The 17,325-nt window shown below is 38.0% G+C and overlaps 2 protein-coding genes across 8 annotated transcripts in view; one reads left to right on the forward strand and one right to left on the reverse strand.

Moving 5' to 3' along the window:
* On the forward strand, positions 1–13,337 carry Trnt1 (tRNA nucleotidyl transferase, CCA-adding, 1). Of its 5 annotated transcripts, none has more exons than NM_001242358.1 (9): positions 1–119; positions 693–866; positions 4,148–4,341; positions 5,269–5,407; positions 6,982–7,108; positions 8,781–8,974; positions 9,651–9,904; positions 10,049–10,330; positions 12,510–13,337. In NM_001242358.1, exons 2-8 carry the CDS (start codon positions 719–721, stop codon positions 10,295–10,297), a joined length of 1,305 nt encoding a protein of 434 aa, NP_001229287.1. In that variant the 5' UTR covers positions 1–119; positions 693–718; the 3' UTR covers positions 10,298–10,330; positions 12,510–13,337. The 5 variants fall into 5 exon arrangements, with proteins under 5 accessions (NP_001229287.1, NP_081572.1, NP_001229289.1 ...); NM_027296.3 differs by having other exon boundaries at positions 1–54; XM_006506581.4 differs by having other exon boundaries at positions 10–154.
* The window catches only part of Crbn (cereblon), a 21,856-nt gene continuing 13,637 nt past the window's right edge, over positions 9,107–17,325 (reverse strand). For 2 of the 3 annotated variants that reach the window (NM_021449.3, NM_175357.3), the window contains exons 6-11: positions 15,280–15,342; positions 14,288–14,372; positions 13,774–13,889; positions 13,326–13,390; positions 12,566–12,697; positions 9,107–11,973 (exon numbers count right to left, since the gene is read on the reverse strand). In NM_021449.3, the coding sequence (NP_067424.2) occupies positions 11,793–11,973; positions 12,566–12,697; positions 13,326–13,390; positions 13,774–13,889; positions 14,288–14,372; positions 15,280–15,342 (642 nt within the window). In that variant the 3' untranslated portion in view covers positions 9,107–11,792. Of the gene's footprint in view, positions 11,974–12,509; positions 12,698–13,325; positions 13,391–13,773; positions 13,890–14,287; positions 14,373–15,279; positions 15,343–17,325 lie in introns of all 3 variants that reach the window. The other variant, XR_001785159.1, reaches the window with a different exon arrangement.

Genomic DNA, 17,325 nt, shown 5'->3' on the forward strand with positions numbered 1-17,325 from the left:
TGACGTCACTGGTCCGCGACCCGGAAGTGCGCGTGCGGCCCGGGCAGCAGGCGGGTAAGCGGGTCTTCGGAGTAGGAGCGCCACGTTTCTAAGACACCTTGGCGACCTGGCTGTGCAGCGTGCGTCTGAACGCGTCCTTGGGAGATGGCGGGAGGTGGAGGCTGCTCCCTACTCTAGGCAACGCCCGGTCTCTCTTCATTGAGCCGTGGGCGGCGGTCGTATCTCAGGGCCGGTTCCCCGCAGTTTTCCAGAGTTAGGGGAGAAAGTCGCTATCTCAGATACGCGACCGGCTTGAGCGTCGCTGTCCTCGCGGCGCGCTACTTTTCTTGGGGCCCTTTAAGAGCTCCCACCTCTTAGAGGTCGGGCATGCGGCGAGAATTGCTGAGGCAACCCCGCAGAGTTCCAACTTGGCATGCTGTAACCTTGAGGCCGACCCTGGGTAGGGGAGGAGGGTGGTGAGCACGTGCAACTGATGTGTTTTTTGGAAACCTGCTGTTGCTGCCGATCTAATATTTTATTTTCTGGCACTCCAAATCCCTCCTGCTTCCCATATAGTAATCATAGCAAGAGTACTTGGGTAGCTGCCACCGAAGTGGTTTAGCGTTCCTGAAAGGATCACTTTCATTTCGGACAGCGTTTGTTGGCCCTCCTTTTGAAGTGTAATTGGCGTTACCTGTGTGTTTGCGCCTTAGATGTGTGATTGGCGACTTGTCTCCAGATGCAGAGCGTCCTGTATCCTTGGCACAGGCAGGTCCTGAGGTGTAGTTGGAGTAGATTGTGCCTTCTGAAGCGATACCTGTTTACAATGAAGTTGCAGTCCCCAGAATTCCAGTCCCTTTTCACCGAAGGATTGAAGAGCCTGACAGGTGAGAAGTTAAGATTGTCCTCTGGGCTTTGGAGTTGTTAACTGCAGAAAAGGACGAGGCAGACATCTTTCTGTCAGTGTTGGGATATTTTTGTAGCGCCAATGAAAGACAGGCCAACTTGGGGTATATTGAGAATGGTGGGAAGTTGACTGCAGCATGAAGCACAACTTTTCTGTGTCCTCCAAGAAATTCCATTTACCATACATTATGTAATGAGACCCAAGAGCTTTAGATATGTGTTCTGAACAGAAGAGAACACGTGCTTGGGAAGTGAAGTGCCTGTCTGTTTCTGTAATTGAAGGAGCTGGGTTTTAAATTATAGAGTCTGATGTCATCTGATTTGTTAACAACGAAGCTCTGTTTTCCTTTGTTGTATTGCTCTCTGAGAGAACAGAAGGAAATAGATTTTTTTCCCTCTTTTTCTGTGTGTGCACCTAAAAAGCCTGTAAATCTAAATATAGAACTGCAATTTAAAACCTGCTGATATATTTAAAAAAATTGGCTTCCAGGAGTATAGTGTGTGGTTGTGTAAACCACCTCAGAGACGGACATGCACTTGAGGTGCCTTGTTATTCCTGGGATGACCAGGGTGCTTGTTCTGTGTTGAGCTCAGAAGGCTACTTACAGGAGTCAATAGTCTCTACTGTGTGTGTTCCAGGAATGCAACTCAGGTTGTCAGTCTTGGTGACAAAGACTTTTACTCAGACACCTCCTAGACCCTTGAAGTACTTTTAAATCAAACAGTGGGATTCTGCTGACTCTCTTTGCTTTGTTTTTACTCCATAAATTATGTTGAAGAAACTGTGAGAAACATTGCCTGAAGATTATGGTATTTCCAGGGCTACTTTTCTACTCTTGAAATGAGATGATGGTATTTTAGGTGCCTACCGAGGAGAACATTTTAAGCTCAATGTAAGTTTATGATGCTGTTTACACTGTGATTTAATCAGAGTGAAAAATTCCAGAAATTCTCTGTCCACTAGAAAACTAAAATGAAATGAATGAAATTAATAGTATATGTAGAATATATCTAGCACATATAACATGTCTATCAAACTCACACATTTCAAATGCCGAGTAAACACTGCAGATATAACAGCTCCAATTTGGGCTAAGTGAACCTGTTACATTTTCTCATATCTTCTCCCAGCCCTAGTTTTCCTGTTCTCTGTTGCCTCTTCTTTAGAAACAATATTAAAGATGTTCAGTATTATAGGTTTTTGAATATTTTTAAAGATATTTTCATTTCTTGAAAATTTCATACAGCTTGATCAGAATCAAACTAATTCCTACTTTCTTCTCCCAAGTTCTTTTTTTTGTTTGTTTTTAAATAACGCATCAACTCCAATTTGTGCTGCCCATATATTCCTAAGTGTAGAACATGGTCATCTTACCAGAAGCCACACCCTTAAAGCCTGTCTTGCTGTTTTCTGTAAGTCGTTGATGTTACTGGACAAGAAGTTTGACCACTAGCCAATGAGCAGGATTGAACAAGGTGTTAAGCTGCCTGGAGTGAAGTACTCAAAGCATACAAAGTTGGAAGTAAACCACAAGGAGAGAGTTCAGTGTAGGTAAAGTGTGAAGCAACGATTAGAGAGAGATGAGACAAAGTTGGTTATGGGAGCCATTGCTTACTGTGCTAGAGAACTTAGACATCACAGTGACATCACTTAGACATCACAGTGACATCACTTAGACATCACGGTGATACTCTGGGAGGAGGATGTGCCTAGTATTTACTCTGGGGCTTTAGAGTAACCCAGCTATGGAGACTGGAGCTCAGGGGCTAGATGCTGGAGCAAGTAGGTAAAGAAGACACTCGAGAGTTCTGGGTCAGAATGAGCCCAGAGTGTAGAGGACTGCTCTAGGTGCTAAAGGAGGCGGATCCCAGTCTGGACAGCTTTTCAATTGTTTGGGACATGAACTCCATTAATTTTGTGAACATTGGAGATAGAATTTTTATATTTTAAAGATACTTAGCTGAGGGATAGGTTGAGAGACTTGATTGAGAATTACGGGGGCATGAACCCTTATTGTAGAGAGCTTATGGAAGGAAGTTTTAGCCTCTTTAAGAGCCCATGTTTACCTAAGGCAAGACTGTTTAGTCAAGCCACTTTAGAAAATCTACAGAGGGAAACAGCTTGATTAGAGTAGATGGAAGAGTATGGTATAACAGCGACGTTGAGGAATCTATCCTGAGTTGTAATTAGGGAAGGGCTTAGCTGGATTCATGATCCCCAAGGATATGCCAAGCTGCTTCTTGCAGTAAAAGAAGAATGCTGTCTACACAGACCCACAAGAGGGCATTGGAACGGACTCTTTACAATATTGGGACCTGGATTAGTTTGTGTAGAAAGAGTTTAGGAAATGGGATCTGCATAATGTTTTCAGAAAGTAGACATTATCTTTGGTTATCAACTTAAAATCCACAGCTCTCTTCTAAAGGGGAGCCATTTGGGTATCCATATCGGAGGGAAACAGATTTAGGTTACCTCAAATTCCACCTTCAAACATGGAAGCAGGTTCATGAAGTTTTGTAGTTTTACAGAACAGAGTCATAAATCAGTGCGAGTTTAAAATACACACTTGGTTGTACATTTGATGAAGGTACAATGAAATGAGGGCAGCTGTTGTATAGGACCAAGTTGCTATCTGATGGCATTCTTAGCTTTTGCATGGATAGAAGCTAGTTCTGTAGTTAGGTGGTGAGAACCCAGATTAAAACTGACTGGCAAGCCAGAGTAATCCTTCATGAGCTGTGGAAGGCATCCTTGGATAGTGGTCATACTGTGTATAGCCCATGTGCAGATTGGTTTCAAACAGTATACAGTTTTATTTTTTAAGGGTTCTTTGCTATAATGTTTTTCATAGGTTTCCTGTGTAAGCATACTGTGTCTACATTTGTCCCAAAGGGTATAGAAGACTTTGATTCTAAAGTACACACATAACACCAGAGAGAAGCAAGCACAATTGTTTTATTGCTTGCTTTTCTGTTGATGATTATCATATTTATAGTGATGATTCTAAGTCATCTTGGAACTTTGAACTACCTTCCGGAGAAGAAAGAAGTTTTCAAAGATCTCTCCTGCAGTTCTACAGTAGAAGAACCATTTCCGAAGAGAGGGCCTGCTTTCACTGTCATACAAGATTGCTCAGTTCACTGACCTCTACTATCTGTAATATATGACAAAACCTTGTTCTTATATGATCCTTAATCTTTAATCATACATTGCACTTAAAAAACAACAAAAACCAGACCAAACAAATCCTTCTTTCCTCAGAATTATTTGCCAAAGAGAATCATGAATTAAGAATAGCAGGAGGAGCAGTGAGGGATTTACTGAATGGGGTGAAGCCTCAAGATGTGGATTTCGCCACCACTGCCACCCCTACTCAGATGAAGGAGATGTTCCAGTCAGCTGGCATTCGCATGATCAACAACAAAGGAGAGAAACATGGGACTATCACTGCCAGGGTGAGTGCAGCCGACCCGACCGTACTGGCTATGGCATTCTGTGATTATTTGAAGTGTAACATTTTTGTCCCGTGTTTTAAAAAGTCTCAATAGAAATGTCCATGCCGCCTACCCTCTGGAATCTTCCATCCTCTTTCATTGGAGCTACTTATATACGTTTGATACTTTTCTCACTTTTACATTTTCTACGGTAAAACCAAGTAAGTCCTCTCTCTTAGATTATGTTGGTAATTTGTAGGTATGAAGATGCTCATCATTCCTGTGAGATAACTTCCTTGCTACCTCTCTCTCCACAGCAAGCACATATAATCCTCCCTTGCCTGCCTTTCTAGGGTATTGATACTATAGTTTTTCATTAATTCAGGGTCAAAGTTTGCATGCATTCTGGAACTATATTATATTCAGGTCTTTGGATTGTTCCTCAAGGCACTACTCTTATCATGGGAACGACCAACTCCATCCTTCCCTCATTGAATGAAACTAATTTGTGTTTGGTTAACAAAACAATCCTTTTAAAAAGAGGGAGTATGATTTACAATAGGACATAAACTATTTTTATAGTTGTACCTTAAGTTTCAAAATTTATTGTAAAAAGTTTTAAATAAATGTTAATGAAATTGCCTAGCAACAAATTTCCTAGAATATATCTCCTTTGTTAAATTAATGACATATGATGTACATTAAAATAACTAGAAAAAATATAGTGTGGTAAATACAGAAACTAGTGAGAAGCTTGTGGGGCCAGTGTCATGGCTCAGTAGGGAAAGGCACCTGCTCCCAAACCTGACAACTTGAATTTTGTCCCCAGAACCCTAATAGCGGAAGGAGACAACAAATTTGGGCAAGTTGGCCTTGGCTGTGGCAAACACATGTATACTTATGCTAAAAGTTCAAACGGTAACAACAAAAACTTGTGTTTAATTTCAGCTTCATGAAGAAAATTTTGAAGTTACTACACTCCGAATTGATGTTACCACTGATGGAAGACATGCAGAGGTAGAATTCACAACTGACTGGCAGAAAGACGCTGAACGAAGAGATCTCACTATAAATTCTATGTTTCTAGGTAATCTTTTGAGAAGATAGGACTGGTCTGTTTGAGAGCCTCCTTCTGTGTTAAGCCTGTGTTTAAGCCTGTGCTATGGAGATGTTATCCATCATTTACGTTGAACCTATCGGAGTCTGTTGGCTGATATTAACATCACTACCTGGAAACTGGAGTGTTTTTGTCAGTTTCCATTTTAGTACTGTAGTGAAGATTAGGAAGTAACTCAGTGCTTAATAAGAGAGGGGAAAGGAGGGAGGGAGGGAGGGAGGGAGGGAGGGATTAATAGGCTCACAGAGTCCACCCAGGGTGCCTGCTTTGTTAGAGCCTGTTATCAGATTACCCAATCTGAGGGAAATCTGACAAGCTTTTCAAAAACTTGTATTGTGACTTAAGGCTGAAATGTTATTTTTTAAGATTTCTGGATTTTAATTTTTTTAACCTGTTTTTAATATGGTCTGCTTTTTGTTTTTGAATTTTGAGTGTGTGTTCAGATCATCTTAGAAACACTTCTCAGTATCTTAAATGCTGAGCCTAATATGTATTTTGCCATCTTGGTCTGTTTATTTCAAAACAGCTTTTGCATATTAGGAAAATTAGCTGTTAGTATTTTGGTACTGAGATAATTTTCCCCAGAAATTTAATCAAGCTTGTAACTTTTCCATTTTTTCTTTTTGCCAGTAAGCTTATTTATATTTTCTAAAAAATGAAAACTTTTTATTGAATCTTTTTTAAAGTACACATCGTGTACCCCAGTCCTACTCATCTTCTTCTCCCCTTGTATCAGCCCTGCGCCCTTGTAACCTCCCTGACAAAGGAGAAAAACCTCTTTGTGGAAGCTATAGTGTGTCTCACAGTATAGCATTTTGTCCGTACTTCTTTGCTTGCAAATCTTCACTACAAAAGTGATTCCTTGGTCTGGTACATGGCCTCCGGCTTGTGCTACACCATCAATACTGAAACCTCACTGGGACTCATCTTGGATATCCTGTTGTTACCTGTGTCAATGAGATCTTGTATCCTTGGTTTTGTAGAACCAGCCTTTTGGTACGCTCCAGCAGTTCATGGATGGAGTAGATGTTTTACTACTGTGTCTGTTACAGTGTTTTAAAGATTTTCTTGTTTCTGAATGTATGCAGGCGTGTGCACAGATTAGGGAAGGTGCTGACTATTCTGCATTACTTTCCAGCTGTTCCCTTGAGGCAGGGTCTCTCCTGCTATGCTTATTTTTGTAATAGTATTTCTTATGTTTAGAAGATTATCTAATGCTCTTTAGTTCTCTCCTGTTATTTTAGGAATATCAAGTCTTAAGTTTAGAAGATTATCTATTGCTGTTTATCTTCTATGTCTATCTGCTGTTCTATCTGGTGTCTTCCCATCCATCCTACTGTACACAAGTGTGGTAAATTGATTGTTTATTCTTGAAGGTTCTGTCTCTCATTTAATAGTAATATATATGAATACTGGTACAACCTAGGCTTTCATTTTTAACTCTTACTCTTATTGAACTTTACTGTTTGTGGTAGTTTTCAGATGTTTTTTCTTCCCACTAAATCCTTGCTAATGATTTTTCTTCCCTCTTTTCTGATGAATAGGTTTTGATGGTACACTGTTTGATTACTTCAATGGTTATGCAGATTTAAAAAATAAAAAGGTTCGATTTGTTGGACATGCAAAACAGAGAATTCAGGAAGATTATCTTCGAATTTTAAGGTATTTCAGGTAAGAACTTATAAATTTCAACACTAGAAAATTTTAGTTTTGCGTGTCACCCTTTGAGACACCCAAGTAGCTGTTGAGTAGCATTCTGTGGCTTTTATTCAGAAGTATACATAATCAAACCGTTCTTTGTAGTATGTTTTATATAAAAGCTTTACATCATTAATGTCTTTTTCCTTCATTGATTGTGTAGTTTAAATTCTTGCCACAGGCCAGGTATTGTGCTCGGTGATCTTACTACAGAGAAATGACTTAAGCTGTGCTCTACCTCAAGGACCTAGAGTCGATGTTCTGGAACATATTCGGTGCCTCACCAAAAAATGACACAGAAAGAGAGTGCTAGCAAGTGGTACAACAAATCAGAGTATTCCGATACTTAAAAGTTGGAGAAACTGGCTAAGTGTGAAATGCAGTGATAGTTGTGTGGGTATTAGTGGTTTTAATTTTTGTAGATTTTTAACTGATGCATAAACACTAGTTATACATGTATATATAATGTCTTGATACATTGGTATTGAAGGTAAACACATCTCTTCCCTCAAAGCTATCATGTTTAGGCTAAAAGCATTCAATCCCCTTGTGAACTTTTTGGTTATCTGTAGTCCCTCTACTTTGCAGCAGTGATGAGAATGTCATCTGTGTCCTTGTACCTTAGTCCTCATGGATAAGTCAACTAACATATCCTAGTCCTCAGCTTACCCTAGTTTGGTTACATGTGTATTATGCATTACTTGGCTTTTTGTGTCCAGATTATTTAACTCTTATCTCTAACTTTATTATTATAAATGACAAGATATGGTGGTGGATATGCCTATAATCCTAACACTGAGGGATCCTAAGGCATGAAGGCCATGAGTTCAATGCCAGCCTTGGCTACACAGTGAGTTTGAGGTCACTGTACCACATTTTTGGTGTGCTCCATTTTTTGTCAGTGGATCATCAGTTCACTTTCATTTCTTGGCTGTTTGTTTTCAAAAGTGAACCACAGTGAACACAGGAGAGCCAGGATCACATCCTGACACAGACCTGACTGCCTTTGGATAGATAAACTCGAGGGTGCATCTCTTTTCTGTCTTCAGAGGAGCCGCCCCAGCTTTCACAGGGCCTGTACTAGTTTATTTCAGGTTAGCTTTGCAAGTAGGTTTCTGTATGACTTCTGTCTCACTTGTGCTATTCTTACTGGAATAATATCCTGTAATTTCATGTGCATTTGAGTTTCTTCTATAATCTAATGCCTCATCAGATGTGCCATTCATTTTGTAGGTTGTATCTTGATAATTTCTTACCAGTAAATTTTTTTTTTTAAATCCAAATTTTAACCTTTAAGGAAAAAAATCAAAAACCCTCTACCTAGCTAGGGTACATCTAGTAACATTGTTCACTGATGAGATCAGAGTACTGTGTAGCATAGCATATTTTATCAATAAATCGAAGTTTTCTAAACTTGAGTCTATGCAGTCTGTTAATAACAGACCAAACATCAAGATTTAAAAGTGTAGCATTGTCTATGGTTGGTTGATACCTCAGCTAGATGTAGACGGGACAACCCTAGTAAAAATGGAAAATATTGATCCAGGCATGTACGTATACAGAGGTAACAAAACTCTTGAGGATGTTTTTTTCTCTTGTAATAAACTTAACAAACAAAAAGGGTCACACATCAAATATCTTACAGGTTTTATGGCAGAATTGTCGACAGACCTGGTGACCATGACCATGAGACTCTAGAAGCAATTGCAGAAAATGCCAAAGGTTTGGCTGGAATATCAGGAGAGAGGATTTGGGTAGAACTGAAGAAAATTCTTACTGGTGACCATGTAAACCATTTGATCCACCTGATCTATGATCTTGGTGTGGCTCCTCACATAGGTGAGAACAGGTTATAAGGGTGTGAATTTCTAGCAACAAAATACCTAGTGTAAAAAGCATTAAAGTAAAATGTCCTGTGTTACATACATACCTAAGGAATTTAAAGTAGTGAAATGAAATTCTGAGATAAACTTTGGGATTAAAGATGGAAATAGTTTATTTATTGGTAAAGAATAGTTCAGAGAGAACACCTGAATTTGATGAAGCTTACTGGTTTTGCAGGTTGGGTTGGTTTATAATCACAAAGGGTTCAAAATAAAAGCTACTTCATAGAGAGGAGGATGAAGCAATAAGTTAATGTATAATAAGCTCTTTCACAAAACACTTAATATATAGAAAGGAAATTAATAACTATAGCCAGTATATTTTAGACAGTAACTTTGACTGTTTTACAAGAACATACAATTGCTGAGTAGGGAATGTGTGCAGACAGGATCATGACTGAGAAGGCATATGCTGGTACCTGATATGATCACAGCTCCTGAGCTTCACAAGACATGCTGCTACAGGAAACAGGAACATGATAGATTTCTTCTAGGAGTTAAGGGAGTGACGAATGGGCTGATAATAAGCAGTGGAGAAAGAACACTACACATTCTTAAAAATCTGCATAGTTTAAGAGGTGAGTGAGGGTTTTGTAGTTAAGAAAAAAATGACTTTTCTCTTTTGTTTACAGGTTTACCTGCTAATGCAAATTTAGAAGAATTTAACAAAGTCAGTAAAAATGTTGAAGGCTTTTCACCAAAACCAATGACTCTTTTGGCTTCTTTATTCAAAGTACAAGATGATGTCACAAAATTGGACTTGAGATTGAAAATTTCAAAAGAGGAGAAAAACCTGGGTTTATTTATAGTTAAAAACAGGAAAGACTTGATTAAAGCAACAGATAGTTCAGAACCATTGAAACCATACCAAGACTTTGTGATAGACGTAAGTATGTATTAGGTCTGAGCAGAAAATAGTTCTCACTAACTAGAGAAAAGTAACTTTTTCACACTGTAGATTTGATGTAAGTATTTAAATAGTAGAATGAAATTGTGAGTGTTTAGTATGTGATAAAACTGTGTCATTTAGTCTAGGGAACCAGATGCAACTGCCCGTGTTTGTGAGCTGCTGAAGTACCAAGGAGAGCATGGTCTTCTCAAAGAGATGCAGCAGTGGTCTGTCCCGCCGTTCCCTGTGAGTGGACATGACATCAGGAAAGTGGGTATTTCTTCAGGGAAGGAAATTGGGGCCCTGCTACAGCAGTTGCGTGAACAGTGGAAGAAAAGTGGTTACCGGATGGAAAAAGATGAACTACTAAGTTACATAAAGAAGACCTAAAGATGAGCCCTGTATGAAACAGGGGAAGTCTTGGTAAGGCTGGTGTTCTCCCCTCCTGTGTTACTGAGACCCCAAAACCAGCATGAGTGTAGGTAGAAAAACTAAGCTCAAGTCTACCTCCTGAATTTCCCAATGCTTGTGGAGCAGTGCTGTTGATCTTAAAATGTAGTAACTGTTGAAGAGAAACTATGTTTTCTTAGTGGTTTCCTGAATGAGTCCATAGTAGCATCTATTTATAACAGGATTGTTCTGATTTCAGAAAGTTGCAGGAATAACAGGAGGGCTTGTGCTGAGACTCTTGCCTTTATATCAGGTGCCACAGATAGTGAACACATTGTTTATTTTACAAGTTAGATGGATATGGCTTAGCTTTCTGATAGCTTACATAGTTACTTACTGCATAGCTGCTCATAGATATCTGTGTACTGTACAAGTAAACAGCAGCTTTTGGATTTTGAATTTTCTTGAAGTCAAATAAGGTGATGTGCTATAAAAGGGCGTGTCAAAATCTACTTCACCCAGGTCAGTAAATACCTGGATTTTAAACTATGGAGTTTCTGCTGTTGTCATCTGCACAGATGGAGTGACATCAAAGCTGCTATATTGTGTAAGATTCCTTTAAACAGTCCTATCTGAAAGTAATGGTAAACAGTCCATGGATCATCAGATTATACTGCAGCAGTAAAGGCATAATTCCCCACTCCATCACAGCAGCTTGAATGAAACACAAGTAGAACTTTTGAAAAAATGACATTAAGGAGCAGCCTATTCTTGAGTTGCATTTTATTACGTACTTACACTTTTCAGTATTCTACTTGATTACTTTGACATAATTCAGCCAAATAGAATAGATTTGGATATTTATGTTTATGTAAACCTGTTTCCTAAATGGTATAATCCTAGAAATATATACTGTTCACTTATATTTGCAAATAAAATGCAAAATGGACATATACATTAGTTAAAGGGATCTAGCACATCACAGGCTCATCAAATCAAAAGTGCAACTACACCAAATGCTGCTATTTCTGCTCAGAATACTTAGTTACTCTTTAATATGTTCAAAATGTACAGGTCAGTATCTCAGACAAGCTAAGGAAAATTGAAAGGAGCAAAGTCCTTTTAAAATTACACTGCCTTGCCTCTATCTTGTGCTTACCAACCCAGTTTCTGGAGCATTCATCATTTAGAGCTTCATCATTTAGAGCAGTGGTGCCCCTATCCTGTTCCATGGCCATTCCCATTATTTCAACTGTGTTTTCCTATCCTGTCATGACATAGACTCAACAGGATAATCCATGGCACCAAGCTACTAAAAAGCAAGTATTTTGGAACCCAGCCTTATGTTTTATACTGCTTTCTCATTCCCTAAATATGCTCTTGAACTTGGTAGGCAAATGCTGTAACCCACTATACACATATATCAGAGGCAGTGATGACTGGGCAGATCTGACTTGAGGAAATATCTGTCAGGAAGTCACTCCTACAGGTGCACTTATAAACAAAGTATTACTTTGTCTGGACTTATTTCATCTTCAGTCTCTGGAATTGTGGGTAACAGAGCAGAGCGAGTTAAGCCCCAAAATTTTTGAGGTGACATGTCTTTTTTTGTGGCTGTAAATTTCCATCCAATATGGCTTGCACAGATCTTGCACTGGGCAATGGTCCATGCATACCTATAAAATGAAGGAAAGATATAAGTTAAAACCTATTTTTAGCCTTTGTACTAGGCTTCTCGTGAGATTTCTCTGACACCTCAAATTTACAAAGCCACCCTGTTATAACTGGATAATTTATTACTGCACGTGTCTATATGTTGCTGTTGGCTCCAGCTTTAACCTCACAGCTTTCTTCTCCATTTCTGTTGGAGATGCACGTGAAGGTGATGCAGGAGAGCATGAACCCCTGGAAGACAGGCAAGGCACTTCTGCTCTCAGGGTACCATTTTTCTCAGGTAGAGGATTCTGCATATTAATGTTAGCTTTACAGTCCTCAAGAATGATGCCAAATAAGAGGATTTTGTTCAAGGATAATAAGATAATAAGTCACTAATCCCTAATTCTTCTGCCACTTCCAAAGTAAAAGGGAGAGCAAGGTTAAAGCAAGCTAGAGAAAGCAGGATTTACTGGTTTCTACATCTCATGTCCCTGCTTTTAACCCATTCATGAAGTGATCAAACTATTCCTGTCCTGTTTGTTTTGTATCTTCCTAGAAAGTTCATCTAAAACTAAATGAAGAGTCAACAAGAAAAGTAAACAGCTGTATTACCCGGGAAACCAGCTGTGCACTGTAGAAGGCCGGCCTATCAGATTCAGGTTGGACGCTTTATACACAGTCAGTGTCTCATGTACATATCCATGAGGATTCACATATGCTGCCATTGGACCACATAAGGATAAACTACAGACAAAGAAATAATGTGGAGAATAAGACAATGAAAAGAAAAATAGTAATCCCAGTTTTTTACTTATTTGGGACATAAGTTATGCTTTTTAACCTTTGAATTTTAGATATTATATAGTACTTTGTGTAAAATGTAAGACAAGTATACAGGAGGTTGGCAGATATTCTGTTGCTTAAAAATGTTCTTTGATGATTCAAAGGTAAATATATGTGTTTACAAAGCCTAGTGAGGTCATGTTTTCATCTTTGGACATTTAGTTACTTTACCTACATATCAGTTTCCTGACCTTCTTGATCTGTAGTTCTAATGAATTCATCAAAGTGTTAAGCTTCACAGCATCAGCACATGTTCAGAGACCCACCCAATTTTGGTCCCGTGTAGCAGAACTAGCTGAAGTATAATGCTTGAAGCATTCCTATTATGCTTTAAGATAGGATGTGTCTAAACAAAAATTGAGGGGAAAAAGACTGTATTACAGATGTTTCCAGGCTGTAAGACAGCTTGCCCTGTGTTTATCTCCTTTACTGAGATAAACGCATATTTTTTAGGCACTGGAGAAAATATGGAAAGTGGAACCACAGAAGGGAATATGGAAATATATTAAAAATGTAATAAAGATCTTACCTAAATATTTCATTCTTTGTCGTTATTTCTGTTTCTTGACATTGTTTACAGCAAAGGGAAGTACACTACAAAGGTTAAATGGAGAAATAGGCATGTTACCCAGATGATGAATAAACAAACCTTTCTATGGCACTAATGTCTTGGGCTGTAGATCATACCTAAGCAGGCAAATTTATATTGACTGCAAAAATAAATGGCTCAAATTTTCACACTGAATATACCTTATTCAAAGTTGGACAAGACTTTATTGTTGATACATTCCTAATCCTCCAAATTTGAAATGGTCTAAGTTATAAAGCATGTCAGATTACTGCAAACTGTGGCAGGTAAACAAGTACTTGTAGCATCTGCTTGTATTACTACACAGTCGAGGTAGCTTGTGATCTCGACTCTCTTATGTGTCTATGTAGCCTGACTGACTAAATGATGACGTGGAGGCTTTACTCACTTTGTTCATGATGTCCAATTCACAGCGAAGCCGTTGAATAGCACTGCCGATTTTAAGGAGCTGAATTCTCAATACATCATCAATAGGAAGACAAGCAGCTACTCTGTAAGAAAAGTCTTAAAAGACAGAGAGGTTTGCAGGCTTTAAACTTAGGAGTCATTAATATACACTTCAGTCACTTTCCTTTAAGTCAAACATATACTTGAAGTGACTTATAAACAAATAGAGATGACATATCAAAGTAAGTCATGGAGCCAGCTTCACTTGTAAAGGCTCTGTAGAGAACAGGAAGTATCTACATGAGAGGCACGTCTGCAATTCAACTTAAGTTAGAAAATTAACAGTAAGGATTCCATTGTAGCTTGCAATAGTAATTCCTTTTTAAAAAATGTTCAAACTAAAAGAAATGTAAGTGCCTTTTCAGAATTCAAAGGTTGGTTTAAACTGAGTAATATTTAAGGCTTGTTTTCCCTTTACCAACATGCCAGAGATAGATAGCAAGTACTTGCCATACCTATTGGATTTTCAGGAAGAGAATCATCTTTGAGATTTTCATCCCATTCACGTAGCTGTTTCTTAATTCTATCCATTAATGTTTCCTGGTTTAAAACAAAAGCCATAATGTTTAGCCCTTAAAAACATACACTGGTACTAAACCTGAGACCACGTACGATGTCTGTATTTTAAAGATGAAGCTGGTTGAATTTAAATCCCAGGCTTCTCCCCTTTAGGTTGTTTATTCCAAGGAGTACGATTCTAAATGCCTTTGGATGCTCTTGTAGGTTGCTGCTTGAACTGGTCCCTCTTGTAACTTTTCTCAAGTCCTTTTTTGACTTAGTGCAAATCGCAGTGTGTTCCTGTAGTAACATTTGCTATCTACACTTTCCACTAGACAACTGGTTTTTATAGAAAGTGCTGTCTGGCTTTCCTAGGCATTAGCACACTTTCAGACTGCATTTAAGCCTTTGTGATGACTCAAAGGCTGCTGAAAGGCAGGGGCCAACTCCATTTCCCTTCAGTGGTATGTACATCATACATGCTCAAATTTACTTGTTTAATTTTTCTAGTTTTTTAGATTTCTTGGCAGGAGTTTACTAAGAAATACATCTGTTTAATGCTTACTATGTGTTAACTATACCCATCTGTCCCAGACCAGTGTAACTGGCATCGGGCTCTGAAGGTGGTCTATGTGTTTACCATCAAGCTTCTTTACCCTAGTATTGGTTCTTCGTGGGTTTGTAAGCAGGGGCACTGTACTCATGTACCTGACGCGCGTTAATGATGCAGAGATAAGCAACAATATACTTGCTTGGAAAATATATTCTTACTTTCACATGACCCTTTATAATTTTAGTAACCAAAGTGTGTCATCATATTTTGCTAAGTTATAAGTTATAGGACTACAAAAATTCAAATAAAAGGCAACTTCCCAGTAACACCTGCCTATTTTACTTTAATAAATTACAAGTACTGAAGTAACATACAAATTTCAGTCAAGTTACTTACAGCATCATATAATGAATACAGCCAGCGAGGCCATGATGTTAGATTTGCACAGTGAAACTTTCTCTGAAACAAAAAGTGTCACTTATTAAAACTCAAGGGAATGATTCTAATAATACAAATAGTAATATCTGAAAATTATTAGTCCTACAAAAACAATTCTAATTTTAAAAAGATAATCACCAACAGATTATTATCTCAAATGTATTCACATCTCACGGAAGGTGATTATCTGCAATGTTTGACAATTACACTTTAATGCTTTTGAAATACTTACTAGATCTGGAACAGAGATGTAAATACTTTCAATACTTTAATGACAAGGAGCCACTCTGAGAAATGCTGTTCACAAAGTACACTCAACACTACCTGAGTGTTGAAACTATACACCCACACTACTCCTAGACTATAAGCTCACATGGCAATATGGACTGAATATGGTAGGCAACTAAAACACAATACTATAAACTAAGCTTTATCAAGTATAGAAGAATAAATGCTATGCTAATATGGGACCTTTACCATGGATGGATTATTCTGAATAGAATTAGAATAGAATTAATAATTCTATTAATTATTCTGGTGTCTAAATATTGCTACAGACTATATGTAACACATATTAAATAAATTATTTTCTTCAGTAATCTTGCCCAAGAAAAATTCAAGTAGAGAGTTTAGAAGTGTATTTCAAGGGAATATGACTCTTGTTTGCAAATATTTTAGGAATTACCACATGGTAGAGAGAGATTTTCTGAAGCAGCCATTGGTATTCTTTCAAGTATCAATATAGACACTCGAAAGAAAAAAAAATATAGCTTGGCATAAACTTCTATCTCATCCTACCTAAAAATGATCTGGGTGGTTTCCTACTCCTGCTTATCTCAGGAGTCTACCCTTATGAGCCAGAGCAAAAGACTTAGGTCCTCTCCAGGAAGTTGTTCTTTTCTTCTAAGACCATGTACCTAAGGACAAGCATTAATGTCATAGTTGTTACAGATTTTTAAAAAATGTGCTACCAATAATTAACACATGACTAATGAGTAATTACCATGAAAGCCATTAATACTATGGCAAGAATTTCATCTTCTATTATAATACCAGATGGTTACTGAAGCATCTCCATTTTAAAGGGAAGTAAAGGCAGGCACAGGAAGTCACAGATTTCATAATCAAGTAGCTAGGATTTAACCAGTATTTATTCAATGTGTTGATCATTTTTGTGTATTTGGAATATTATGTATATTATAAATAACATTAAAAAGTAAATCACACCCCATGAGGCTTATACTTTTGGGAAAGAAGTCTACTTCCTAAAATTAGAAATTCTTTAAATTACAAAATAACAGGAAACCAAGAAAAAGTTTCTCTTGAGGTGGTTGGTGGACACATGTTTAACTAGGTAGTAAAACATACTTTCATATTAAGATGATTACTTAGGTAGCATCAAGGCATTACACAATGTAGTGCAAAAGTGTAATTTGACACAAGATAAAGAGAAGCCCAATGTATTTATTTACATAATCATAAGCAAAAGATAAATGGCATCTTTAACATAGTAACAGGAATGCATGAACAATGCCATCCTTTTGCATGGCCCCAACATATAAACAAGCTGGTGTCTCAATTCCCTCTGAAGCAAAGGACTTCTAAAAATCTTTATTCTGTACAAAGAAATGTGTTGAATATGTTTTTAACAGTAATCACACAAATGGGAGAACTGTTAGTTTTTACACAGCAATGCCCTGAACTCAACACTGGTCCGCTTGACTTGGCAGCACAGAGTGGCTTCTCTCCTGTGTCAGTGCTGTTGGTAACACTCAGGAGTTCACAGCTGTTCCTCAGGCTTTATGTTGTAAAGGGTTATCCTTTAAGGAATCTGTAATACTAGCCAGAAAGTTGAGGTATTCAAGGGGATAAGGACTGCCATTCAGGGAACCACATTTACTGATGACAGCACACATAACGGCCCTTAAAATGAAACTAAGAAAATTTAAAAGTTGTGAAAAGTCTATCAAATTCACAATGAAACTGATAAGATATGGGGAAAAA

Source organism: Mus musculus, chromosome 6 (genome assembly GCF_000001635.26).
Source record: "Mus musculus strain C57BL/6J chromosome 6, GRCm38.p6 C57BL/6J".
Classification (NCBI taxonomy): domain Eukaryota; kingdom Metazoa; phylum Chordata; class Mammalia; order Rodentia; family Muridae; genus Mus; species Mus musculus.